At 39.2% G+C, this 26,458-nt stretch overlaps 1 protein-coding gene across 1 annotated transcript in view; it reads left to right on the top strand.

Annotated features, from left to right (window-relative positions):
• Positions 1-774: 774 nt before the first annotated feature.
• LOC128693651 (dynein axonemal heavy chain 3-like) overlaps positions 775-26,458 on the top strand; it is an 82,176-nt gene continuing 56,492 nt past the window's right edge. The window contains exons 1-10 of the mRNA XM_070091261.1: positions 775-1,068; positions 1,947-2,105; positions 5,464-5,595; positions 6,099-6,294; positions 13,468-13,669; positions 16,375-16,583; positions 20,360-20,485; positions 21,436-21,500; positions 25,198-25,366; positions 25,843-26,003. Coding sequence (XP_069947362.1) covers positions 920-1,068; positions 1,947-2,105; positions 5,464-5,595; positions 6,099-6,294; positions 13,468-13,669; positions 16,375-16,583; positions 20,360-20,485; positions 21,436-21,500; positions 25,198-25,366; positions 25,843-26,003 — 1,568 coding nt within the window. The 5' untranslated portion in view covers positions 775-919. The remainder of the gene's footprint in view (positions 1,069-1,946; positions 2,106-5,463; positions 5,596-6,098; positions 6,295-13,467; positions 13,670-16,374; positions 16,584-20,359; positions 20,486-21,435; positions 21,501-25,197; positions 25,367-25,842; positions 26,004-26,458) is intronic.

Below are 26,458 nucleotides of genomic sequence, written 5' to 3'. Positions count from 1 at the left end.
GAGTTGTTTTTTCCATGACCCGGGTGTAGGTTCAACCAGTACCTGAGCGAGGGGATCTCTGACCACCAGGTCACCGCCCCACCACCCAACCTGCTGAAGGTGGTAACTCTCGACGTAGACAAGATGGTTCTTCGCAACATCAGGTAACACAACTTCTTGTAACGCAATTTTGCTCCAGGTAAAACGTTACTTGTAATACTCTGTGCTTCAAGCAACACTCCTTTCAATATTCCATACTAAAAATAATTCTTAACAGCTAATTGTAGCTGGATGGTCGAGCGCTCGGGTTACAACTGAAGAAACCTGGGATTGATTCCAGAGCAGGAAGAGAAGTATAGTTATATCTCCTTACATCTACTGTCCCTGAGTGCTTGCCATCTAAAACTGATCGTCTCTGTTAGCAGTTACTTAAATTTAAATACATAAAATAGCCACACCAGTCGGAAAGACAAATGAAAAATAAACGACAATAGTAAATTCTCTTATTCATAGAACGTGTTCAGCGTGTCCGCCATTATTACTGATACTCGATTGTTTTCATCGTTTTCATCATTTCTGTATTGCAGTTTAAGTCTCTTAAAACACAGTCAGCTGTATCACAGTATTATATTATTCCATCAGTGAATTTACAGCCTAAGGACTGTTAATGTACCAGTGTGCATATCGAAGCCCAGGTCAGTATAATAGCACTCCCTCGGGACGCCACCCACAATATTCACTTAATACCCAGGTACGCACTGCTAGGTGAACAGGGGCAGTAGGTGCACGGAAGCATGCCCAACTAATTCAGTTCGCTCCGGGATCAAACTCGGTTATCTCGGTTGTTAGCCGAAGGCTACCAATGAGCCAAGAGGCACAGAATACAAACCATATCGATGTTATGTAACACTGTTATGTATCAGTGTTGTGTAGCAGTGTTATGTTGTTTTCATTACTGGAGTTGTTTTATATGCGCAGGTTCCGACTAGTTGTGAGTGAGCTGGTGGAGGAGCTACGTCAGTGCTACCTGGTAGGTGTGAGAATAGCAGTGCTGAGGTACGCCCTGCTGTGTCCCGTCGTCAGGGCCAGGTAAGACGCTCTCAAGTGCACTCTAGTGTGGTTACTGTTGTGTCTGGAAGTGTAGGGTGCACTCTGGAATGTGGTTACTCTTGTGTGCGGCAGTATAGGGTGCAATCTGGAGTGTGGTTACTGCTGCAACTGACAGTGTAGGGTACACTGTTACTGTTGCGTTTTGACTATGCAAGTTGCACTCTGGAATGGTCTGCCTGTGAAATTTGCACTTCGAAGCATTGTCTGTGCTTGTAAGTTGCTCTCTGGGGTGTTCTGACAAACATCAGTCTGTGAGCTCTTTAAGTGTTTGTTTATATGCGCGTCACAGGAGATGATAGAGGAGATTATTTTCAGGGATGAATGTATGTATATGCATATAATTGTGGAATTGAACAAATTACATGGTAGAAGTCATGGAATGAAAGTGGCGGACAGACTACCATCTTTACTGGAGGTTTTATTGCCGAGAAACTGAACCATGTACGCTAGTGTACACCATATACTCCAGTGTACACCATATACTCCAGTGTACACCATATACTCCAGTGTACACCATATACTCCAGTGTACACCATATACTCCAGTGTACACTACGTAATCCCATATCTTGATGAACAAGACACATGTGCGGCACTTGAGTACTCCCATATCTTTCCATCTTCTCCCACATACTCCCTATGCTCCTAATGTATGCCATGTATTCCCTACTAACTGTATGTACCCGCATGTCCTATGTACTCTAGTGTCCTATGTACTCCCATGTCCTATGTAGTCCCATGTACCCCATGTCCTATGTACTCCCATGTGCTTCTATGTACTCCCATGTGCTTCTATGTGCTCCCATGTGTTTCTGTGTACTTCCATGCCCATCTATGTACTCCCATGTACCACTACAGGCTTGGCATCAAGGTGGCTCCAGTCAGCCACGAGGCACTGGTGGTGCGAGCTCCTGTCCCCTGGCACCACAGCTTCCTTACTGGCACCCACCACTGCCACCACAACCTATTCGCTCTCAACCACCTCCTCAACACCCTCGACACCATCTGGGAGGATAGGTGAGTAGCACCACCTGGAAGGAGAGGTGAGTAGCACCACCTGGAAAAAGAGGGGAGTAACACCATCTGGAAGGAGAGGTGAGTAACACCATCTGGAAGGAGAGGTGAGTAACACCATCTGGAAGGAGAGGTGAGTAACACCATCTGGAAGGAGAGGTGAGTAGCACTACCAGGAAGGAGAGGTAAATAGTTAGGTTAGGTAAGGTTCGTCAATACCATCTGGGAGGGGAAGAGGTAAAAGTCTTGCTGCAATAGCAGAATTTCTCTCTAACGATTAGTAAACGGAGCATCGAACCTTCAATACTATTTGCGGTTAATGACCCACAAAGGTTTAGAGCTTCACGTGAATTTAATAATAATAATAATAATAATAATAATAATAATAAAGCATACTTTTACAACTATTACAGTACCGTTACCGTAGTAGATGCATTTGTGAAGAGTTTCGGGGAAGCTAGTTAGCTGGACTTGAGTCCTGGAGGTGGGAAGTACGGTGCCTACACTTTTAGGAAGGGGTGGGTAATGTTGCAGTTCGGAAGGCCATTTAAATTGTGATGCTTGCACACTTTTGGCAAGGTAGCTATTAAAAGAATGATGGAGAATGAATTTCCTTATTTTTTTGGGAGGGGGGTCACTCTGCCTTAGTGGGAGACGGCTATGACGGTGAAAAAAATATTGTTTAATATTACTGTACTCACGAGGGGGCGCTAAACCCGAAGGAGTCGTACAGAGCCTGAGGGACTATGAGATAATAATGTTCAAGCCAAGAAAAGAGGAGGGTAACTGCAATTACTTGGATCAAGAGCCTTCACCACCATCTAAGCACCCCTCCTGAAGGGAGACATGGAGAACACATGCGGTGTGGATCTGAGAATTCAGTTCTGAGTGTACTGGTGAGCTCTGGTTACGTCAAGGTCAGGAAGGAGGCGAATGAACTGACTGGTGCGATGATGATGTAAGAATGATACTGTATGAAATACAGTTGATATGTCAAAGAGATACAGTAAATGATGAGGAAAAATAATGGTGAAGGAGTACCAGAAAATGTGCTAGGTATCTTTAACAGTTTTATTGAGAAGGAGACGGTTTAAGGGAGAGATAAAGAAGGGAGAAAACCAAAAGAAAAAAAATGAGATGTAGGTGAAAATAGTAAGATGTTGGATAGTGGTGGAGAGGTGTTAGAGAGATGGAAGCAGTATTTAAGAAATTTGTATAAGGAGACAATTAGTTTCTGTCTCAGTGTGGTTAGACAAAGAAAAAGGAAAAAGAAATAGTAGACATATGAATGTTAAAAAATAATTTCTGTTATTCGTGAACTTATTTATTGTTCCATTTATATATTAATCTAAGTATGAGTAGTTTTAATATTTATGGAGTTACCGCAAGAAACATATTTCACTGTTGTTTTAGCCTAACAGCTTAATCAATACGGTTAAGATACTTCTGTATTATTAAGTATTATTGTCTCTAAGGCGTCACTAGCGTCGTATACGCTACATGGCTTGAATAATGGGGTTTTATACCCAGCGACTACACAAGGGTCATTAAGGATGCGTGTAACCTTTTTCATTATCATACTACAATACTTTAACCCTTAAAATAGGAATTAAAGCAAACTCTCAGTATATATATATATATGCAAAACAACCACTCTGAAAGAATAGAGAAATTCCAAGCGCTTTCTTGACTACTCACATTATCAAGGAACTATGAAAGTAAAGCATCCAAGGAAGGTATATAAGGGGTCTGGCCAACACCTCACTATCAGATCCCACAACGGTTAAACACTTGACGCGTGCCGGCCCAACTGGACAGGTCCTTTGCACAACCCACCAACAAACTATTCTACCCAAGAAAATTTTAAAAATTATTATTTGTCCAGTGTATTATTAAAGTCTTCCCAAATTCTATTAATTATAAATGGATCTAATTTATATAAACCAAAGGAAATATTCATATTATTGTCAAAACTGCTTTTTATGAAACAAGATTCAATAATATTCCTGTCGACCATGGACTTGCTTGATACTGCTTTCTCAACTTTTTGAAAATCAATTGGATGGTTAAAATCTCTTACATGAATAAATAGAGCATTGGAATCTTGTCCAGTTCTAATGCTATATTTATGTTGTTTTAATCTTAGTTCGAGATTTTTACCAGTTTGACCGTAATTTGCGATAAAGTTTATTACGGTCAAACTGGTAAAAATCTCGAACTAAGATTAAAACAACATAAATATAGCATTAGAACTGGACAAGATTCCAATGCTCTATTTATTCATGTAAGAGATTTTAACCATCCAATTGATTTTCAAAAAGTTGAGAAAGCAGTATCAAGCAAGTCCATGGTCGACAAGAATATTATTGAATCTTGTTTCATAAAAAGCAGTTTTGACAATAATATGAATATTTCCTTTGGTTTATATAAATTAGATCCATTTATAATTAATAGAATTTGGGAAGACTTTAATAATACACTGGACAAATAATAATTTTTAAAATTTTCTTGGGTAGAATAGTTTGTTGCTGGGTTGTGCAAAGGACCTGTTCAGTTGGGCCGGCGCGCGTCAGGTGTTTAACCGTTGTGGGATCTGATAGTGAGGTGTTGACCAGACCCCTTATATAGCTTCCTTGGATGCTTTACTTTCATAGTTCCTTGATAATGAGTAGTCACGAAAGCGCTTGGAATTTCTCTATTCTTTCAGAGTGGTTGTTTTACATATTCTGAAATCACCTGTTTACTGTGATCTTATTGCATATATAAATATATATATATATATATATATATATATATATATATATATATATATATATATATATATATATATATAATAATAATAATAATAATAATATCTACATAATATCTATTATATTCTATTGTATTATTGTGTTATCCTACGTTAAAGACAAATAATGTAACGTTTATATGCTCATAACATCTGTGCCTTCAAGATCACTGAAAATATCTTTTTTTTTTTTAAGATTTTCTTAGCATATGTAGGATATTTATTTTTTTTCCTCCAATTAACATATTTCTAGTTAAAATAAAAACCTTAATTGAGAGTAATAGTCCCTAATCTTATAAATTTTAATGAAATTTTCGTACATGTATATAAAGGCATCATTCATTTATAAAAACATCGATGAACAGAAACGTACAGTCAGCCTTCGTGGACAAAACGTTGCTACTTTTTTTGCATGTAATGATTTCAACATTAACTCACTCTCACTCTCACTCTCTCTCTCTCTCTCTCTCTCTCTCTCTCTCTCTCTCTCTCTCTCTCTCTCTCTCTCTCTCTCTCTCTCTCTCTCTCTCTCTCTCAAATTTGAAGCTCAATATCTTGTTCTTGGTGGGTTAGGTTCGCCAAGCTGCGGTTCGTCGACATGGTGGCGCTGACCGGGGCTGACGAACACAAGGCGCCCACACCAGAGGTTCTGGAGAAGGCTATCAGAGCTCAGTGTGCTGACACCAGAACCGTTCTCCTGCACAAGTAAGGAGCAGCAGAAAAACTGCGAGTGTAATGCAACAGTCATGGTACAAGACAAGAGACTAACTGCTTTAATAATATCATATTAGCATACAATTCCCATAAATTGTTGTTGTTATTAGTTTAGTCGTCATAAAAAAAATCCCTTGATGGTGGATTTGATCACTCAGTGACCATTTGTTGGTTCACTATGAGCTTCTTGGAGATTTTAGTTATATTTTCATATAAATTCTGAAAATGTTTGGTAGTTGTAGTCTTGATATCACATGGACTTTTCAAACAGATTTACAGTTAAAATATTTGCTTTCACACATATCTGAAGATGTGTGTAAGCACAAGAAAGCGCTCAGGTTTCATTTCCAATTTTCACTGTAGTATTTTTTCATATTTGCAGTCATGCGTTTTATTGTGGTTTCTCCTAAATTTACTAGATGTGGTACAGCCTTTGACTATCATAAGTAAGCTTTCCCCTTTTGGCATAGTATCCCGTGTTACTCTTGTATCAGGTGGCTGCCGGCTGTATCTCGCGTGTTTGGGGAACAAGTGGAATCCTGGAGGTCACTCGTTCCCACCGACGTCGATGACAGCCTTCGCCAGGTGCGACGATTCTTTAGCGCCGTCAGATCTAGGATGTCGCTTCAGCTACGACGTCTTGTCCTTGACTCCATCAGCGACTTCCGTGACTGCCTTGTGAAGCACAAGGTTGTTCAAGCCACTTTTACTTCCAAACAACTTTCATACACTTGAATAACCAAGAGAAATAATAATAACCGTAAACAAAAGCACCCATTGATATTCCTTAATAATAAAGAGAGACCTTAATGTTTACCACTTTTTGTTTCTTTGTAATATTGAATATTATTACAAATAACTCGCACTTAAGACAGGGAACTTACGATGACGTTTCGGAAGGACAGAATGGATGAGGTTCGAGCTATAGCAAGTGAGTCTTATTTCCGCCGGCCAGTAAATAGTACACTTGCTTGTCACTTTCAAGAGTCGCTTGCCATGCGTTCGAGAATCATATGTTCTGTGATTTCTTTGCAGCCATGTTATTACGATTTCCTGAGTCATAGCAACGACATTTCGGCCTGTCCTGAACCATCGTTAAGTCACAACTGAACGAAAGGCGAATTCTCCTTTATCTTATTTGCATTTCTTGATCCTCCTCGCTTTTATATAAACTAATTCTTTATTCCTTTCAAGGTAGCTTTTATTGTAAAACTTTTGGTGTTGCTTTGGTTTCTCTTGTGTCCCCTATCCTTGCTTATCTTAATATGAAGTATTTCGAAATTGATCTACTTCCTACTGTTAGAGTTCGTATTTTTCGTTGTCTTGGCTGTGTAGATGATGTCCTTGTTCTTTGGCCACATGACTCTAGTCTCTTCCAATCTTTTCTCGATTCTCTTTACATTCTTGCTCCTCCTGTCCTGCTCAAAACTGAATGGAAATCTAACTAACTGTTTTCTTTCCATGATGTTCATATCCACCTCTTTGTGACGGGCTTTTCATTTTCCGTTTACTACCAGCCAGTGCACAGTGGCTTGTATGTTCATTACAGCTATTACAGCTCTTACCATGCTCCTTCTGTCCAGAATAGTGTTCTTGTTGCTTTCTCTGTGCCCATCTGCTACACTCAATTTTTCGGTTCTGAAATTTACTCTCTACGTAGTTCATTCTCTCATCTTGGCTCTTCTGCTGATTTCATAAACACAAATGGACTTTGAAATAAGCAAGAGCAGCCAAGAATAACCAGAGCCTTTGAATTTTTCTAGGGTACCTAAATTTTAATTATAATTACAGTTTGATATGTATTGTTACTTTAGTGTTTAAAAAAAATTGTTGCAAAATAAAATATTAACTAATCTTCGTAGCGTAAATGGAAAAAAATAGATCAGCTAAATCTCTTATTGTGACTATTTTGATACATCAGCAAATTAAAGAAGCAACTGGAGTGAGAGAAGGCAATGCTTTTTCAGTAGATGAATAAGAGAAATTTGCAAAACTTGTGTATCTTTGTTATGAAGATGTTTCACCAACCAGTGGCTTTATCAGTCTAATACAGAGAATTATGCTGGCGACGATGGAAGACATGAAGAAATTTAGCTTGAGGTGATCAGTCCCTCAGCTTTGATACGGGTTCAGCCCAACAGTTTTGATTCCACCAAAGCTAGACTTTGTGCTTACTAGAACTGATTCACTCCTCAGTGTAAATGATATAAAACCACTTGATAAAAATATTTACTTATAAAGGAAATAATGTAGGTTCCAAGCCATTATATTGTAGAGGGAAAAAATACCGACAATATGTTAGGTAACAGGACACAAGTGGAACTAATGTGAAACGTTGTTACAATACAAATACCACATTAGTTGCGCTTGTGTCTTTTTTTACTTAACAAATAATATATTGCAAAGAATCAGTATAAAGAAAATAAACATTGAGTTCTACACCATTAAGAATATGTCGCTAATTCATTTCAAAGAAATTAAAATAAATAACGAGATAATAAATGAAGGTTCAACAATAGGCTCTGAAAAGCCACGAGAAAATGGAATCAATACATAATCAACTGAACCTACATATTTACCAGATATTCAACAGTAAAAATAAGTATATAAATATTAAGAGGGAAGCAAAAGGCGGTGGTGAAGAAGTAACAGACAAGAATAAGTATGACTATCATATTTAAAAAGCAAATTTACTGGGAAGGGCAAAAGAAATTGGTGACCTGGAGAAAGAAATGTGTTAGACATGTCATATAAAGTACCAGAGAGACTGTATTTACAAAAGATGCCTTCAACGATGTGCTCTTGAATCCCCAACAAGACATAAAGTAATTGCTGTTGAGTAGAGAGGGAAATAAAACAGGAGGGCCAGATGAGGTATCCCTTTGGGGTTTTGAAAGTATGTGCAGAAGAACTAAGTAGTCTACTCCAGAAAATGTTCGAGCCTTCATTATTAAAAGAAAGTAAATCTGCAAATAATGGAAAAACTAAACATCACGACGTTTAGGATCGCTCTTTTGATTATAAACCAGTCTGACTAACAGAATTTATAAGAGCTCATCAAAAATAATTATAGAAAAACGAATAAAATGCTGGGAGTAAAAAAAATTACTACGTAGCTATTAAACAGTTGAAAATAAACTTAGAAAATTACACAGGAAATCAGATTGTATTTCCTGGTGCTGAATGATCCATATGGGCTTAACACTTTTTTGTGTATGTAACAAACGAATTTCGAACAAAGTTTTTTTCTGGTTTGGGATCTTGTTTGTTGCTAACTTAACATATTCGTTGAAGCCCATGAGTAGTTTTTCATACACTTGATAACTTACTGAAATTATGTATATACTGTATATTTTTTGTAAGTAACAGAAATGAATTGTTTAGAGCAGCATCCAATTAAACGTGTAGTTATTTAAGTTTTATTTTATTTATTTATTTATTTATAGTAGTAGGTTGGTAGACAGCAACCATCCAGGGAGGTACTACCGTCCTGCCAAGTGAGTGTAAAGCGAAAACCTGTAATTGTTTTACATGATGGTAGGATTGCTGGTGTCTTTTGTCTGTCTCATAAATATGCAAGATTACAGGTATGTCTTGCTACTTTTACTTACACTTAGGTCACACTACACATACATGTACACGTTTATTTATACACACTCATCTGAGTTTTCTTTGATTTTATCTTAATAGAATCTTTCCTCCGTAAGCCATGCGTGTTGTAAAAGTCAACTAAAATGCCGGGAACAAAGGGGTAGTAACCCCTTTTCCTGTAAAGATTACTAAAAAGAATAAGAAGAAGAAAATTGTCAAAGTGGGAAGTCTGAATGTGCGTGGATGTTGTGCAAATGATAAGAATGAGATGATTGTGGATGTTATGAATGAGAAGAAACTGGATGTCCTGGCTTTAAGTGAAACAAAGCTGAAGGGGGTGGGAGAGTTTCAATGGAGAGGAATAAATGGGATTAGGTCAGGGGTTTCAAATAGAGTTAGAGCTAAAGAAGGAGTAGCAATAATGTTGAAGGATAAGCTATGGCAGGAAAAGAGGGACTACAAATGTATAAATTCAAGGATTATGTGGAGTAAAATAAAGATTGGATGTGAAAAGTGGGTTATAGTAAGCGTGTATGCACCTGGAGAAGAGAGCAGTGTAGAGGAGAGAGAGAGAGATTCTGGGAAATGTTGAGTGAATGCGTGGGGAGTTTTGAATCAAGTGTGAGAGTAATGGTGGTTGGGGATTTCAATGCTAAAGTGGGTAAAAATGTTATAGAGGGAGTAGTAGGTAAATTTGGGGTGCCAGGGGTAAATGTAAATGGGGAGCCTTTAATTGAGCTATGTGTAGAAAGAAATTTGGTAATAAGTAATACATATTTTATGAAAAAGAGGATAAATAAATATACAAGGTATGATGTAGCACGTAATGAAAGTAGTTTGTTAGATTATGTATTAGTGGATAAAAGGTTGATGGGTAGGCTCCAGGATGTACATGTTTATAGAGGGGCAACTGATATATCGGATCATTATTTAGTTGTAGCTACAGTTAGAGTAAGAGGTAGATGGGAAAAGAGGAAGGTGGCAACAACAAGTAAGAGGGAGGTGAAAGTGTATAAACTAAGGGAGGAGGAAGTTCGGGCGAGATATAAGAGACTATTGGCAGAAAGGTGGGCTAGTGCAAAGATGAGTAGTGGGGGGGGGGGTTGAAGAGGGTTGGAATAGTTTTAAAAATGCAGTATTAGAATGTGGGGCAGAAGTTTGTGGTTATAGGAGGGTGGGGGCAGGAGGAAAGAGGAGTGATTGGTGGAATGATGAAGTAAAGGGTGTGATAAAAGAGAAAAAGGTAGCTTACGAGAGGTTTTTACAAAGCAGAAGTGTTATAAGAAGAGCAGAGTATATGGAGAGTAAAAGAAAGGTGAAGAGAGTGGTGAGAGAGTGCAAAAGGAGAGCAGATGAAAGAGTGGGAGAGGCAATGTCAAGAAATTTTAATGAAAATAAGAAAAAATTTTGGAGTGAGTTAAACAAGTTAAGAAAGCCTAGGGAAAGTATGGATTTGTCAGTTAAAAACAGAGTAGGGGAGTTAGTAGATGGGGAGAGGGAGGTATTAGGTAGATGGCGAGAATATTTTGAGGAACTTTTAAATGTTAAGGAAGAAAGGGAGGCGGTAATTTCATGCACTGGCCAGGGAGGTATACCATCTTTTAGGAGTGAAGAAGAGCAGAATGTAAGTGTGGTGGAGGTACGTGAGGCATTACGTAGAATGAAAGGGGGTAAAGCAGCTGGAACTGATGGGATCATGACAGAAATGTTAAGAGCAGGGGGGATATAGTGTTGGAGTGGTTGGTACTTTTGTTTAATAAATGCATGAAAGAGGAGAAGGTACCTAGGGATTGGCGGAGAGCATGTTTAGTCCCTTTATATAAAGGGAAAGGGGACAAAAGAGATTGTAAAAATTATAGAGGAATAAGTTTACTGAGTATACCAGGAAAAGTATACGGTAGGGTTATAATTGAAAGAATTAAGAGGTAAGACAGAATGTAGGATTGCGGATGAGCAAGGAGGCTTCAGAGTCGGTAGGGGATGTGTAGATCAAGTGTTTACATTGATGCATATATGTGAACAGTATTTAGATAAAGGTAGGGAAGTTTTTATTGCATTTATGGATTTAGAAAAGGGATATGATAGAGTGGATAGAGGAGCAATGTGGCAGATATTGCAAGTATATGGAATAGGTGGTAAGTTATTAAATGCTGTAAAGAGCTTTTATGAGGATAGTGAGGCTCAGGTTAGGGTGTGTAGAAGAGAGGGAGACTACTTCCCGGTAAAAGTAGGTCTTAGACAGGGATGTGTAATGTCACCATGGTTGTTTAATATATTTATAGATGGGGTTGTAAAAGAAGTAAATGCTAGGGTGTTCGGGAGAGGGGTGGGATTAAATTATGGGGAATCAAATTCAAAATGGGAATTGACACAGTTACTTTTTGCTGATGATACTGTGCTTATGGGAGATTCTAAAGAAAAATTGCAAAGGTTAGTGGATGAGTTTGAGAATGTGTGTAAAGGTAGAAAGTTGAAAGTGAACATAGAAAAGAGTAAGGTGATGAGGGTATCAAATGATTTAGATAAAGAAAAATTGGATATCAAATTGGGGAGGAGGAGTATGGAAGAAGTGAATGTTTTTAGGTACTTGGGAGTTGACGTGTCGGCGGATGGATTTATGAAGGATGAGGTTAATCATAGAATTGATGAGGGAAAAAAGGTGAGTGGTGCATTGAGGTATATGTGGAGTCAAAAAACGTTATCTATGGAGGCAAAGAAGGGAATGTATGAAAATATAGTAGTACCAACACTCTTATATGGATGTGAAGCTTGGGTGGTAAATGAAGCAGCGAGGAGACGGTTGGAGGCAGTGGAGATGTCCTGTCTAAGGGCAATGTGTGGTGTAAATATTATGCAGAAAATTCGGAGTGTGGAAATCAGGAGAAGGTGTGGAGTTAATAAAAGCATTAGTCGGAGGGCAGAAGAGGGGTTGTTGAGGTGGTATGGTCATTTAGAGAGAATGGATCAAAGTAGAATGACATGGAAAGCATATAAATCTATAGGGGAAGGAAGGAGGGGTAGGGGTCGTCCTCGAAAGGGTTGGAAAGAGGGGGTAAAGGAGGTTTTGTGGGCTAGGGGCTTGGACTTCCAGCAAGCGTGCATGAGCGTATTAGATAGGAGTGAATGGAGGCGAATGATACTTGGGACCTGACGATCTGTTGGAGTGTGAGCAGGGTAATATTTAGTGAAGGGATTCAGGGAAACCGGTTATTTTCATATAGTCGGACTTGAGTCCTGGAAATGGGAAGTACAATGCCTGCACTTTAAAGGAGGGGTTTGGGATATTGGCAGTTTGGAGGGATATGTTGTGTATCTTTATACGTATATGCTTCTGAACTGTTGTATTCTGAGCACCTCTGCAAAAACAGTGATAATGTGTGAGTGTGGTGAAAGTGTTGAATGATGATGAAAGTATTTTCTTTTTGGGGATTTTCTTTCTTTTTTGGGTCACCCTGCCTCGGTGGGAGACGGCCAACTTGTTGAAAAAAAAAATTATTAATTTGAACATGATACAGTGAAGTACAAAAGAATACAGTTAAATGCAGCATACCAAAGCCACTTGAATGCAGAGCATTACGGGCAGGCTTAAAATTAACTTAAGATTAACTAAGCAATGATATATTCAGTGGTACAAAATTATTGTAAAACAGATAACAATTTAGTACAAATGAGTATTACAAAGACAGGTCATATGGTCATTTACTGTGTTGCTGTGTAATCAGTAGAATGGAGTATTCTGTTAGGTAATGAAGTTAAATAGTAACAAAGTTTGATTGGGTCACAGGTTGACATTTATGAGATACAATAATGAGATACATATATGGGATACAATTTATGAGATACAATTATTCAGTATTTATTTAGTTGTGGGTGAGTAAGTGATTTTTGAGAAGAGACTTGAATTTATAAACAGACAGTGTTTCTTTTATATTCACAGGTAATGAATTCCAGATTTTAGGGCCTTTTATGTGCATTGAGTTTTTGCATAGCGTGCGATGGACACGAGGAACATCAAAGAGTGACCTGTGTCTTGTGTTATGGTCATGTGTTCTGTTGAGGTTGGTAAGGAGATGTTTGAGGGGAGGGTTTATGTCAGAGTTAAGTGTTCTATGTATGTAATAGGTGCAGTAATAAGTATGGATGTTTTGTATTGTGAGTAGGTTTAGAGTTTTGAATATTGGTGGAGTGTGCTGTCTGTAGTGGGAATTTGTTATCATTCTGACTGTTAATTCTGAACTATTTATATTTCTGTCTCTGCTTAACCTATCCCAGGCTGGAAACGACTACACTGGGGAGTACATTGAGGAGAGCTTCATAGAGCGATCAGTTGTGGAGGTATCTGTGACGGTGCAGGAGAAGCGTGTTCTATTTTGTCCACAACTCACAGAGACACACGACCGCCTCCTCAGCTGCCTGGCAGCCATTATTGAGCACAACCAGCGCATTCCCCGCATTGAAAGACTCCTCTTTCCTGGTATGTTTATGGCCACATTGTCTCGTATGTTGTTAAATCGCGTGACTGTAACGTATGCAGGATCATCCCCGTAAGAAATAAATAAATTTGATTGAAGCTTTTCATGTTCATAACCCATCGTCAGTCAAAAGATAAAAAAGAGCGGGAATTGTACAATGTCCAGTAGTGCAGCCCTGTTACTTAGGTATCTAGTAACTTCTGACATAGTCTACTACACTTCTGTTAATGTGATCATGGCTGTATGTGAGTGCCTCCCTCTCATGGGTTAGTCGGCCTATTGTAACATTTCTCTGTTGTTACCTATGTAAATATAATTCATAAAGTCACGAATGAGGCAGTTTGAATAGCAGGGAATACTGCATCTTGACACCCTCCCTCAGGATACAATAGGTTACCGAGTGTTCATGAAATTCCAAATTTCCTGGTTCATGAAATCTGTATAATTTTCACAAGAAAACTGATGATGATTCAAGCTTTCATTTCTTGGGATACTGGAGAAAGCTTAGTGCCAAATAGGTAAAACTGGTCAATTAGCAAGAACTCATTTAAAGTTAAGTCCTTTCCAAAAATTTCTCTTAAACGTTTAAAGATATATTTTTTCATTTATGTTAATATAAAAATTAATAATTTTATACTAAAAGAACCTTAAAAAACTTACCTAACCATATATTTTAGATAAGTTTACAACAGCTTAATAATAAACAGACACAAAGAAATATGTATATTTTTTTCGTTAGGTTCAGAATGATTTTTGCAAAATTATTCCATACGCAAATTTTCGAGTGCCTTAATCGGCAAGAAGAGCGTTGCTATTTAAGCCAAAATCGCGTCATACCTATTCGGAACGATATATATATATATATATATATATATATATATATATATATATATATATATATATATGTATATATATATATATATATATATATATATATATATATATATTTTTCAACAAGTCGGCCGTCTCCCACCGAGGCAGGGTGACCCAAAAAAGAAAGAAAATCCCCAAAAAGAAAATACTTTCATCATCATTCAACACTTTCACCACACTCGCACATTATCACTGTTTTTGCAGAGGTGCTCAGAATACAACAGTCTAGAAGCATACACATATAAAGATACACAACATATCCCTCCAAACTGCCAATATCCCAAACCCCTCCTTTAAAGTGCAGGCATTGTACTTCCCATTTCCATATATATATATTTATATATATTTATATATATATATATATATATATATAATATATATATATATAATCTTTCTTTCAACACACCGGCCGTATCCCACCGAGGCGGGGTGGCCCAAAAGGAAAAATGAAAGTTTCTCCTTTTACATTTAGTAATATATACAGGAGAAGGGGTTACTAGCCCCTTGCTCCCGGCATTTTAGTCGCCTCTTACAACACGCATGGCTTACGGAGGAAGAATTCTGTTCCACTTCCCCATGGAGGTAAGAAGAAATAAACAAGAACAAGAACTAGTACGAAAATAGAAGAAAAACCCAGAGGGGTGTGTGTATATATATGTTTGTACATGTATGTGTAGTGTGACCTAAGTGTAAGTAGAAGTAGCTAGACATACCTGAAATCTTGCGTGTTCATGAGACAGAAAAAAGGACACCAGCAATCCTACCATCATGTAAAACAATCACAGGCTTCGTTTTACACTCACTTGGCAGGACGGTAGTACCTCCCTGGGCGGTTGCTGTTTACCAACCTACTACTATATGTTATACACATACACACACATGGGAAAGTGGAAAAGAATCCTTCATCCGTAACCCATGTGTGTCGTAAGAGGCGACTTAAACACCAGGAGCAAGGGGCTAGTAATACCTTCTCCTTTATAAATACTAAATTTTAAAAGAAGAGAAATTCTGAAAGAGTTTCTTTTCTTTTTCTGGCCACTTTTGGAATGTTTAGATACTGTACTGAGGCTATGCTACGTTGCAGTGAAGAGGCTACATAAAACTCATGGCGAAAGAAGCGTAACGTCAATAATTTAGCCCAGCTTTGCAAAAAATAGTTTGCTATGAGAATGTCGAAACGTCTTGGTGGAGCACTGAGGACTAATCTGGCAACCTAGTACTCACTACGCCTCTAAATGCACAAAAATGTTTTAGATAGATGTTTCCCTGTTAACTCTTTTTAAGGTCTAGTTAACCTGGACCTGTTCTTAGACATATGTATTCCCGTTAACCCACTTTTAACGTCCATTGTGTATCCTCATGCTCTTGCTCTACCATCCACAGGATGGATATGGGGTGCACAATAAGTTGTGCATGTCAGGAGCAAAAATCCAAATCTAGCCTTAGACATGGGATTATGAAAGCTTGTGTGAATTTGGATCGATCCCATTACTCCTTACATAGTAAATGATGTTACCTTAATTTTTAAAATTATGTATCTGTAAGTCAGCTGAAGGCACAGTCATATAACTAAAAGCTCCAGCATTTGTTCATTAACAGTGACTGAATTCAGTACCGAAAAGTTGATACTGATAACCTCCCAATGATGTAAAAAGATACCCAGATGGATGTATCTTATTGTAGCCAGCTGGTCCAGTAGCTTACGCACTGGCCTGGAGTTTTACGATTCATTTGCATGGGTTCTAACCCCACCCGTACAGTGGTTGATGAATATTCACTAGTATTGGTTTTGTTTCCTGACGAGTGTTACCTAACCAAAGGTTTTTCGTGGCAGAAATGTCCCGGCGTAGACTGTACCTACACGCTGTGAGTGCCGAGGAGGAAGCAGTGGAGGCGGTGAAGGCGGAAGTGTCAGCACTCTTCAGTGCCAATGCCCCGGGACCCTCCACTTACGTGGCCATCTACCACCAATACACTCACCTCCTTGATGACACCACCTTGAACCTCGTGCAGGATTTCATTGAGAACTGTGGCATCTTGAAGGTGAGTCACTAAAGTGGTGGGACTCCAAGGAACGAGAGAGAGAGAGAGAGAGAGAGAGAGAGAGAGAGAGAGAGAGAGGGGGGGAGATCATAAGTTTCTTTCTCCTATGTGCCTTTTTATTCTTTCTGGCATCAAAATGATTGTACAATGAGGAGGCTACAGATAACGCACGTAATTGCTATCCCAAATTTATTCAACATATGCAACATTCATACCTACTACTGTTTATATCATATGCAAAGGACACTTAATACATTCATTAACCCAGTGCTAAAACTCTTCTTTGAGACCTGCGGTAACATATATAAGAAACTAATATCTTTGATATCTCATGCAAATACGATGTCAAAATATGTGGAATTCTCTACCAGGAGACTTTAAAAGTTCACTATCTGCAAATTGCTTCACAAATATTGTCAAAAACACCTGAATTTGATGTAAATCGAATACTTACGTAAACTTATATCTGATTCTAGAACAAAAAGGCACAATACCGTGACTGGAACAATACACAAATAACTCGCACATAGGAGAGAGAAGCTTACGACGACGTTTCAGTCCAACTTGAACCATTTACAAAGTCACACTAACACGAATGAGTGAGGGAACTAGTATATAAAGGCGAGGGGGTCAGAGAAGGGACCAAGAGAGGAAGAAAAAGATTCCATTCATCATTAACACTCGTACACTTGCTGCCACCACTTTTTTTTTTTTACTCCCCATGAATTATTATATCTGAATTTGGCAATACAGTTTTGTACTGTTCGATCATCAAATAACCGTGTCTGTTTTAATATGCAGAGTTTTGTTTCTTAAAATTATCATTGCATGTAATAATCTTATTATCAGACTATTAAATTATATTAAACTTGCCATTTAAATACCCTGACATCAGCTATATAAATGTACAATGTCCAATAGCTGTGAGTTCAAGTTTTAGTTTACCCGAAATGTTCTTCATGACCACGGGCTTTAATTTTGTAACAGTTATGTATGTTTTGATAACAAAATTGTTCATTTATTTGTGTCCTTTGTTCCTGTTCCCTTTGAGGCAACCACAACAATCGGCTAGAATTAAAATCCTTATTTAATGCTAGGTGAACAGGAGCAGTAAGTCTCTTAACGAGACTTACTCATACGTCTTGCTCCAACACGTCTTGCCCCAGCACGTCTTACCCCAGCACGTCTTGCCCCAGCACGTCTTGCCCCAGCACGTCTTGCCCCATCACGCAGGTTGCTCTCCATGTGCACTTTTTCATGAGTCGTATAATTATTTATCTCTCTCATCCTGAAACGTATATTTCCTAGTGTCAATCGTCTCTTTAAGCACTTAAGGTGCCACAGTGTTATTTACACTCCCCCAACAAAAGCAAGGTGACGAAAAGAAGAAAACTACATTCACAGTCATTTGCACCTTAGCTACTCTTCATATGTCCCAATGAATTATAATACCACCTGATTTGGCACCTCTGTAGCTTTGGTTAACTGGTTTTTCCTAAATACCTTAACAGATTTTTCCTGCTGAAACTCCAACATCACGTCAAATCCCCCAAAAAACTCTCCTCCACATGTTCAAATGCATTGTAACTACAATTGCACATGATTTCAAATGTGCTAATTAAGCATCAAATAACCACCAGTAATTTTATTTATGCATATACATAAACATGTTTTTGTGGTGCTGTGAAGTTTTTTGTTGGCAGTTTACAGATTTGTTTTCCAGAGTGATTTAAGTAACAACACTGTTAAGCTCCGGCTCGGGTAAGTATGCTCAGTTAACTTTCATCTACACCACAACGGTACAGACATCTGGTCCAGAGCGTGTTAAGACATCAGATCTTTCCTTCAGGTGAATCTGGAGTCTGACGTGCGGAAGGAAATCAATGCTCACAGAACAGCTATGTTGGAGGTGAAACATTAATGTACATACACAAATACTGTAAAAAGAAAAAAAAAACACTGGTCAGTGGCACAAATGAATCCACACTACGCAACAGAAGATATGTGCTCTATATTTCGGCCTCAAACTGAAGTACTCTTTAATTTGGTGAAGAAGGTGTTAGTGTGAGGCCCTCTTCATCAAATAACTTACTGAAGATGGCTTTAGTGTAAAGCTCTCTCCATCAGTTAACAAAGTGGAGAGAGCCTCGATGTGAAGCTAACAAATATAATACTCATATTTCTGTTGTTTCATATTCTCTATCCGGGTTCGTTTGTGCCATTAACTTACATTTTGATACCTTATCCACTTGTACATATCTACTGTATATTTACTTATAATATGTTGTGAGCTGTTCCAGCCAGTTGCTCAGTGTTGACAGGAGTAAAATGCTTCTTTTATCTGAGTCTCATGGTAGCCTTGTGTTCTATGTTGCAACAAGGGCCTTCAAGCGACATGAAAGCCATGTTGTGATTGGTACACACGTGTTGTTATTAATGCACGCGTGTTATAATTGGTACATAATACAGCCTGACCTAACTGAAAAGTTTGTTGCATTTTATTTATCACCATGTACGTCAAAATTCTCGGTGTTTTGCACGCCCAGATGAACACTTCCATGATGTGACGGGCAGCTTGTGAAGTGTTCTAAATAACTGACGCCTTGTTTCATACTCCTGTGGACATGTTTACCTCAGAAGGCTACGGAAGGAGAGTGTGTGTCATAGCTTCCCTGGACTTAACATGGGCAGGAAGTGAACAAATGTTATGTGCTTTTCTTTAATGTACACTAGTGCTATGGGGCACGGAACGCCGGAAAACAAACGGTTAGGCAGGTGCCGTAGTTCATGGTTTAGTGAGCGTCCTTGAGCTTGTAGCTTGTATGGTGGTTGTAGTGGTGGTGCATCTCTAGACCCATCTACGCTTACTAGCTCATGAACAAAAATTTTTTTCGTGTGTGCAGTATTTTGCATAGACTGTGTATATTGCTAGTAGTGTATATTAGTACATACATATATTTTAAGGTGTATTTCGAGGGAATCTGTTTTTTGGGTAGTAATTGATTGTGTACAGAACCCGAGGAGCAGGGATGTACACTACAAGGTTTGATGTGTATTTAGAATTAAAAATGTTACTATGTCGATGTTTACGCGGTCAACATGACAATCCGCATTTGCTTATTAAACCTTAATTTTCTCAATACCTTTATAACTAAAATGCATGTTTTACATAGTCTACAGAAGCATATATATATATATATATATATATATATATATATATATATATATATATATATATATATATATATATATGATGTATGTATATAAAGTAGCTCTAATAACAGATATTCTGCAAATCGTTCGTTATAAAAATTAAAATAATTACATTAGTGCTATCATTTCCACCATGTCTGCTTCCCTGAGGATGTTCCCTTTACAACATCAGTCCATTGTTTGTTCCGTAGACTTTGCCTTCCCTTTTTCTCAATATTTTCAGCATAGCGAGAGCGTCCTCAGCATTTAGTAATAACTAAAGTTAACCACTAATACTGCCTGTTGACGTGGGGAGATTGACTCGTATTTGCTGTGTCCCTGGAATCAGTCATGGTGATTTAATTAATGTAACGTATGTTGCTACTGATTAACAAATTACTTAAATAATAACCTAAATAGAAGAAATATAATTAAATATGTATATTTAAATATAAATGATAATTGACATATTATTAATATAATCGTACCACGAACAGTACGAAGCATGTGAGTACTCTGAGTGTGACTTGCTGTGATGCGATGAGTGTAGGGCACTACAGCTGCGTGTTTATGGTGTTTCACAGGAGGGGAAGAAGCTGCTGGCGTCGCTGCAACTGGTTAGTGGCCAGGTGGTACAGCTTAGAGACTACGTGCCCTTAGGACTCATCCTGCTTAACTGTAAAGACATCAATCATCGTCTCCAGCAGCAGGTGACACACCACAGTCCTCGTCCCTCACACACATTACTACTGACCTTTGATATACTCCTAGTTACACCATCATAACCATACGATTATTTTATATTCACCTCACATCAACCGAATTTATATACATTACTCACACACACACACACACACACACACACACACACACACACACACACACACACACACACACACACACACACACACACACAACTATTCAAGATTAACACACACACACACACACACACACACATATATATATATATATATATATATATATATATATATATATATATATATATATATATATATATATATATATATATATATATATATATATATATATATATACTTAAGAATTCGCAAACGGGTGAACTTTTAACAAACATTATCACTCAGTCCACAACATATTTCAGATCAACTGTGTTATGTGTACCAACATTCTTTCCTCCTTGAAGTGGGTGTAAGTCTTAGGAGTGATTTTTTATTATCATTTGTTTTAATCTGCCATATCACTTCAAGGAAGGTGCCTTGATGCCAGTGAAGGACTCTTGTTCCAAGGAACTGGACTCGTCCCTACCTTCCTTGGATCAAGCATAAATGCCTCTCATTCCCCAGGCGTTCTTTGGGCCTCACGGGAGTAGTGCTTCCCCATGAATACAATAATAATAATAATTATAATAAAAATAATAATAATAATAATAATAATAATAATACCGCTACTGCTACTACTACTAATACTACTACTACTACTACTACTATTAATATATAATAGTAATATAGAATTTGACTCACGAAATCGTAATGACACGATTGCAAACAAACCATACCACGGGTGAGGTTAGAACCCGCGATCAGAGAGTCTCAAAACTCCAGACTGTCGCATTAGCCACTGGACCAGCTGGCTTCAATAAGACTCATCCAACTAGGTATATTATATGGAATTTGTGTTACAGGTGAAGGAGCTGACAGCAGCTATCCTGGAGTACTTCGTGGTACGCAACAAGGAACATGACAAGGAGTAAGTCTCAATATCCTAATCTTAAACTCTGCCTCTCTCCGATTTTATTTTATTTACTGTAGCATAATTATACACACCCAGCATGTGGCTACCCAGTGTGTGGCTACCCAGTGTGTGGCTACCCAGTGTGTGGCTACCCAGCGTGTGGCTACCCGCTGTGTGGCTACCCAGTGTGTGGCTACCCAGTGTGTGGCTACCCAGTATGTGGCTACCCAGTGTGTGACTACCCAGTGTGTGGCTACCCAGTGTGTGGCTACCAAGTGTGTGGCTACCCAGTGTGTGGCTACCCAGTGTGTGGCTACCCTGTGTGTGGCTACCCTGTGTGTGTGGCTACCCAGTATGTGACTACCCAGTGTGTGGCTACCCAGTGTGTGGCTACCCTGTGTGTGGCCACCCAGTGTGTGGCTACCCAGTGTTTGGCTACCCAGTGTGTGGCTACCTTGTGTGTGGCTACCCAGTGTGTGGCTACCCTGTGTGTGGCTACCCTGTGTGTGTGGCTACCCAGTATGTGACTACCCAGTGTATGGCTACCCAGTGTGTGGCTACCCTGTGTGTGGCCACCCAGTGTGTGGCTACCCAGTGTGTGGCTACCCAGTGTTTGGCTACCCAGTGTGTGGCTACCCTGTGGATGATACACGACAACCGTATTGACGTGATACACCACAACTGTACTGACGTGGTATACAACCATACTGACGTAATACATCACAACCAACTGTTGTGATACATCACAACCATACTGACGTGATACACCACAACTATACTGACGTGAAACACCACAACCGTACTGACGTGATACACCACAACTGTACTGACGTGGTATACAACCATACTGACGTAATACATCACAACCAACTGTTGTGATACATCACAACCATACTGACGTGATACACCACAACTATACTGACGTGATACACCACAACTGTACTGACGTGATACACCACAACCGTACTGACGTGATACACCACAACCGTACTGACGTGATGCACCACAACTGTACTGACGTGATACACCACAACCGTACTGACGTGATACACCACAACTGTACTGACGTGATACACCACAACCGTACTGACGTGATACACCACAACCGTACTGACGTGATACACCACAACTGTACTGACGTGATACACCACAACCGTATTGACGTGATACACCACAACCATACTGACGTGATGCACCATAACTGTACTGACGTGATGCACCACAACTGTACTGACGTGATGCACCACAACTGTACTGACGTGATGCACCACAACTGTACTGACGTGATGCACCACAACTATACTGACGTGATGCACCACAACTGTACTGACGTGATGCACCACAACTGTACTGACGTGATACACCACAACTGTACTGACGTGATGCACCACAACCGTACTGACGTGATGCACCACAACTGTACTGACGTGATGCACCACAACCGTACTGACGTGATGCACCACAACTGTACTGACGTGATACACCACAACTGTACTGACGTGATACACCACAACTGTACTGACGTGATGCACCACAACTGTACTGACGTGATGCACCACAACTGTACTGACGTGATACACCACACCTATACTGACGTGATACACCACAACCGTACTGACGTGATACACCACACCTATACTGACGTGATACACCACAACTGTACTGACGTGATGCACCACAACTGTACTGACGTGATACACAACAACCGTACTGACGTGATACACCACAACTGTACTGACGTGATGCACCACAACTGTACTGACGTGATACACAACAACCGTACTGACGTGATACACCACAACTGTACTGACGTGATGCACCACAACTGTACTGACGTGATGCACCACGACCGTACTGACGTGATGCACCACAACTGTACTGACGTGATGCACCACAACCGTACTGACGTGATACACAACAACCGTACTGACGTGATGCACCACAACTGTACTGACGTGATGCACCACAACTGTACTGACGTGATGCACCACAACTGTACTGACGTGATACACAACAACCGTACTGACGTGATACACCACAACTGTACTGACGTGATGCACCACAACTGTACTGACGTGATACACAACAACCGTACTGATGTGATACACCACAACTGTACTGACGTGATACACCACAACTGTACTGACGTGATACACCACAACTTTCAAACCTATGATTGTTTGTAACCTTTTGCTTTATCGTTGTTACGCCCTTTGCTCATTTTAAGAAATAGATGATATATTTATACGTGTTATTTTGGCTTTTCACTTAATATTATATTAAGGAGTATCTTCATTAACAACTAAAATGAATTTACACAGCTTTATAATATTATCTGGCCATAAATATATGTAGCTTTGTATGTAGGTAGGATGTTTCAATGTTTTAAACTACTAGTGTGATGAGGTGAAACACCAGGTGACAGTTCGAGTTACTCAACCCCTACTCAGACCGAGCTAAGGTCTGGTGTTAAAACCTTACCTAGAGTATTTCACACCTTCCACTTGTCGAGGGAAGATCTGGTGGAGAATCTGGCTTGAAGTCACATAAGAACATAACAAAGAAGGAACACTGCAGCAGGCACGCTACACTTCCCCAGAAGTTATCAGGAATTTTGGAAGCCCTTTGCTATGGTATATCTCGGTCTGAGAAGGTAGTTGAAAAACTCTTGAGGAAAATAGGATTAAGTGAACGAGTCTAAGCGTTACGCCGTTTATAGACTGATATAGAAAAGGATTATTATAGGATGGTCCCAGAGGAAAAACTCTAGTTATTTGCATCATTGTGGCGTTTAAGTTTGTAAAACGCCTGTGTATGTACACATTTATCTTTTGACTCATTGTGATTGAGTCTAGAAACTCTGTCTAGAGCTGGTTGTAAATATTTAACGTATTACAGTGATGTTATAATAAGGCTAATGGTATATGTTTTTACTCAGAGTGACTACGATATGAGAAGTTCTGTTTTAAAAGATTGAATTATTTAATTCATGATAGAAACCGTAAGTGATTATTAGTGTAGTTAATAAAACAAGCAGTAACTGTGAAGATTCCTTTTCCTCAATAAGTGAACCCTGTCTATGATTATCTCTAGACGAGATAATTCTGTTCTTTTCATATGAGTTTGTTTCGTGAGGCATTATAGTAAAGTAGTCTACAGGTCCTGTTCGTAACCATCATTCTCTAGTTCATTCCACTTCTCTACTGCCATGTCAATGAATGAATATTTCCTGAAGTCTCCTTGACCCATCTACATTCTCAGCTTCCACAGGTATCCCATCGCCCCGATTCTGCACAGTATGTATAATGTGTGTCGACGTTGTTTATGTCGGAGTATTTTGCATTCATCATGTCTCCTCTTCGCATACGCTCATCAAGGAACATAGAATTAAACCCACTGTGTGACACGTAGCTGTCATACAGCACCTGACGAGTGGAAGATGATTATAACTGGTCTAAGGAAAGAGCAGTTCCAGTTCCCTGACTCAAGAGCCCTTTACCAACATGAAAGTGCTCCCTTCGAAGCGATGAGCAGGGTCTGGTAAAAAAACAGGGAGAACTTCGAATTGTTTAGATCGAATTACATTTAGCAATTATTTAATAATCATATTTTGGGAGACGAATGGTTTTCCAGTTGAAATTTTGTAGAACTTGAAATCAAACGACTTCGAAATTGTGAAAGTGAATGATTGATGATGCACTGTTGCTGACAGTGTGTGTCGATCATTTGACGAGATGTCGACGAAGTTGAGTCAAGTGACTGACGTGACTGCAGAGATCGTGGAGCTGAGCAACTACCTGCACATCTGCTCCTCCCAGACCATGACGCAGCTGCTGCAGGAGATACAGAACGCTACTGACCGTCTCATGTTCCTGCTGCAGGTAGGTCGCCTCTATTTGTCCTCCAGCTTCGTAGGTATAATAACATCGATAAATACATGCAATGTGTTGCCAGGTGTATTGGGGTTGGCGGGAGGGAACCATCACTTCAGATGCCAACCTAGTCATGAATATCATCGCAGGGGGTAGAACCCGGTTCAAGCCGTGTCTGTAAGCATACATGCATTTTCAAGTTTATTCCTTACATCGAGAGGTGTACAGTATTTTTCTCACTGCATTCACAATTAGTTTAATTTAATTCCTCATTTTTCAGGGACTGATTAAAGTATTCTTGACTAATGGTGTGCAGGTTAAATGTTTCCCTAATAATCATCGTGTAGTCTAAGGGTTTTATCCCAGTTTGCCAACCAATCAACTCAATCAGGCACAAAAAAGTATATATAGGTCCAATTATGTAACTTGTTGCCATTGTAGGTGAGAGAAACTCTAATTGTAACTCCTGTGTGTATGTGTGACAGTTCGGGCGGGTGCCAGAGGACCAAGTTCCACTTATCAACAGAATGTACGCCTGGCCACACAAGATCCAGGAAGACTTCCGTCTCGCCGAGACGCGACTCTCACACAAGCGCGACTTGAAGGAGACAGCACTCAAGGCTCGCGTCGCCAACTTTGAGAAGACGTGAGTGTTACTAAAGTGAATCCTGGTGGTGCTGTACAGTGATGGAACTTCCAGAAGGGAGAGTGTGCCTTGATGCTGGTAAAGAGCTCTTGTTCAACATCTGGGTATCTTGATTTGTAGACTTCTTGCCAACACGCGCAACATTTGTGTAATTCCTCATCTTGTTGGTATTGTATACCCTTGGACAAAGTAATAATGTACTGTGACGGAAAGTAGATTTGTTTGCTGTTATCTCACGCTAGGTTTCTCCTTGAATTTTTATTTGTTCTACAGGTACAGATGTTGATATAAATACTAAACACCCCCAGCTGCAGGAAAACACATGCAAACATATGCTCATATACTTAATTTTGTATATTTTTGTATTTTTAGTTCAAACATTTCCGTGATCACTTTTGTACAATAAGATGTTGGTTATTAGCTGCGAACTTTCCTATAGCAGTAGTGACTTGTCT

Source organism: Cherax quadricarinatus, chromosome 34 (assembly GCF_038502225.1).
Source record: "Cherax quadricarinatus isolate ZL_2023a chromosome 34, ASM3850222v1, whole genome shotgun sequence".
Classification (NCBI taxonomy): Eukaryota; Metazoa; Arthropoda; class Malacostraca; order Decapoda; family Parastacidae; genus Cherax; species Cherax quadricarinatus.
Note: the sequence above shows the minus strand (reverse complement) of the source record. Positions and strands in the feature narration are given on the sequence as shown.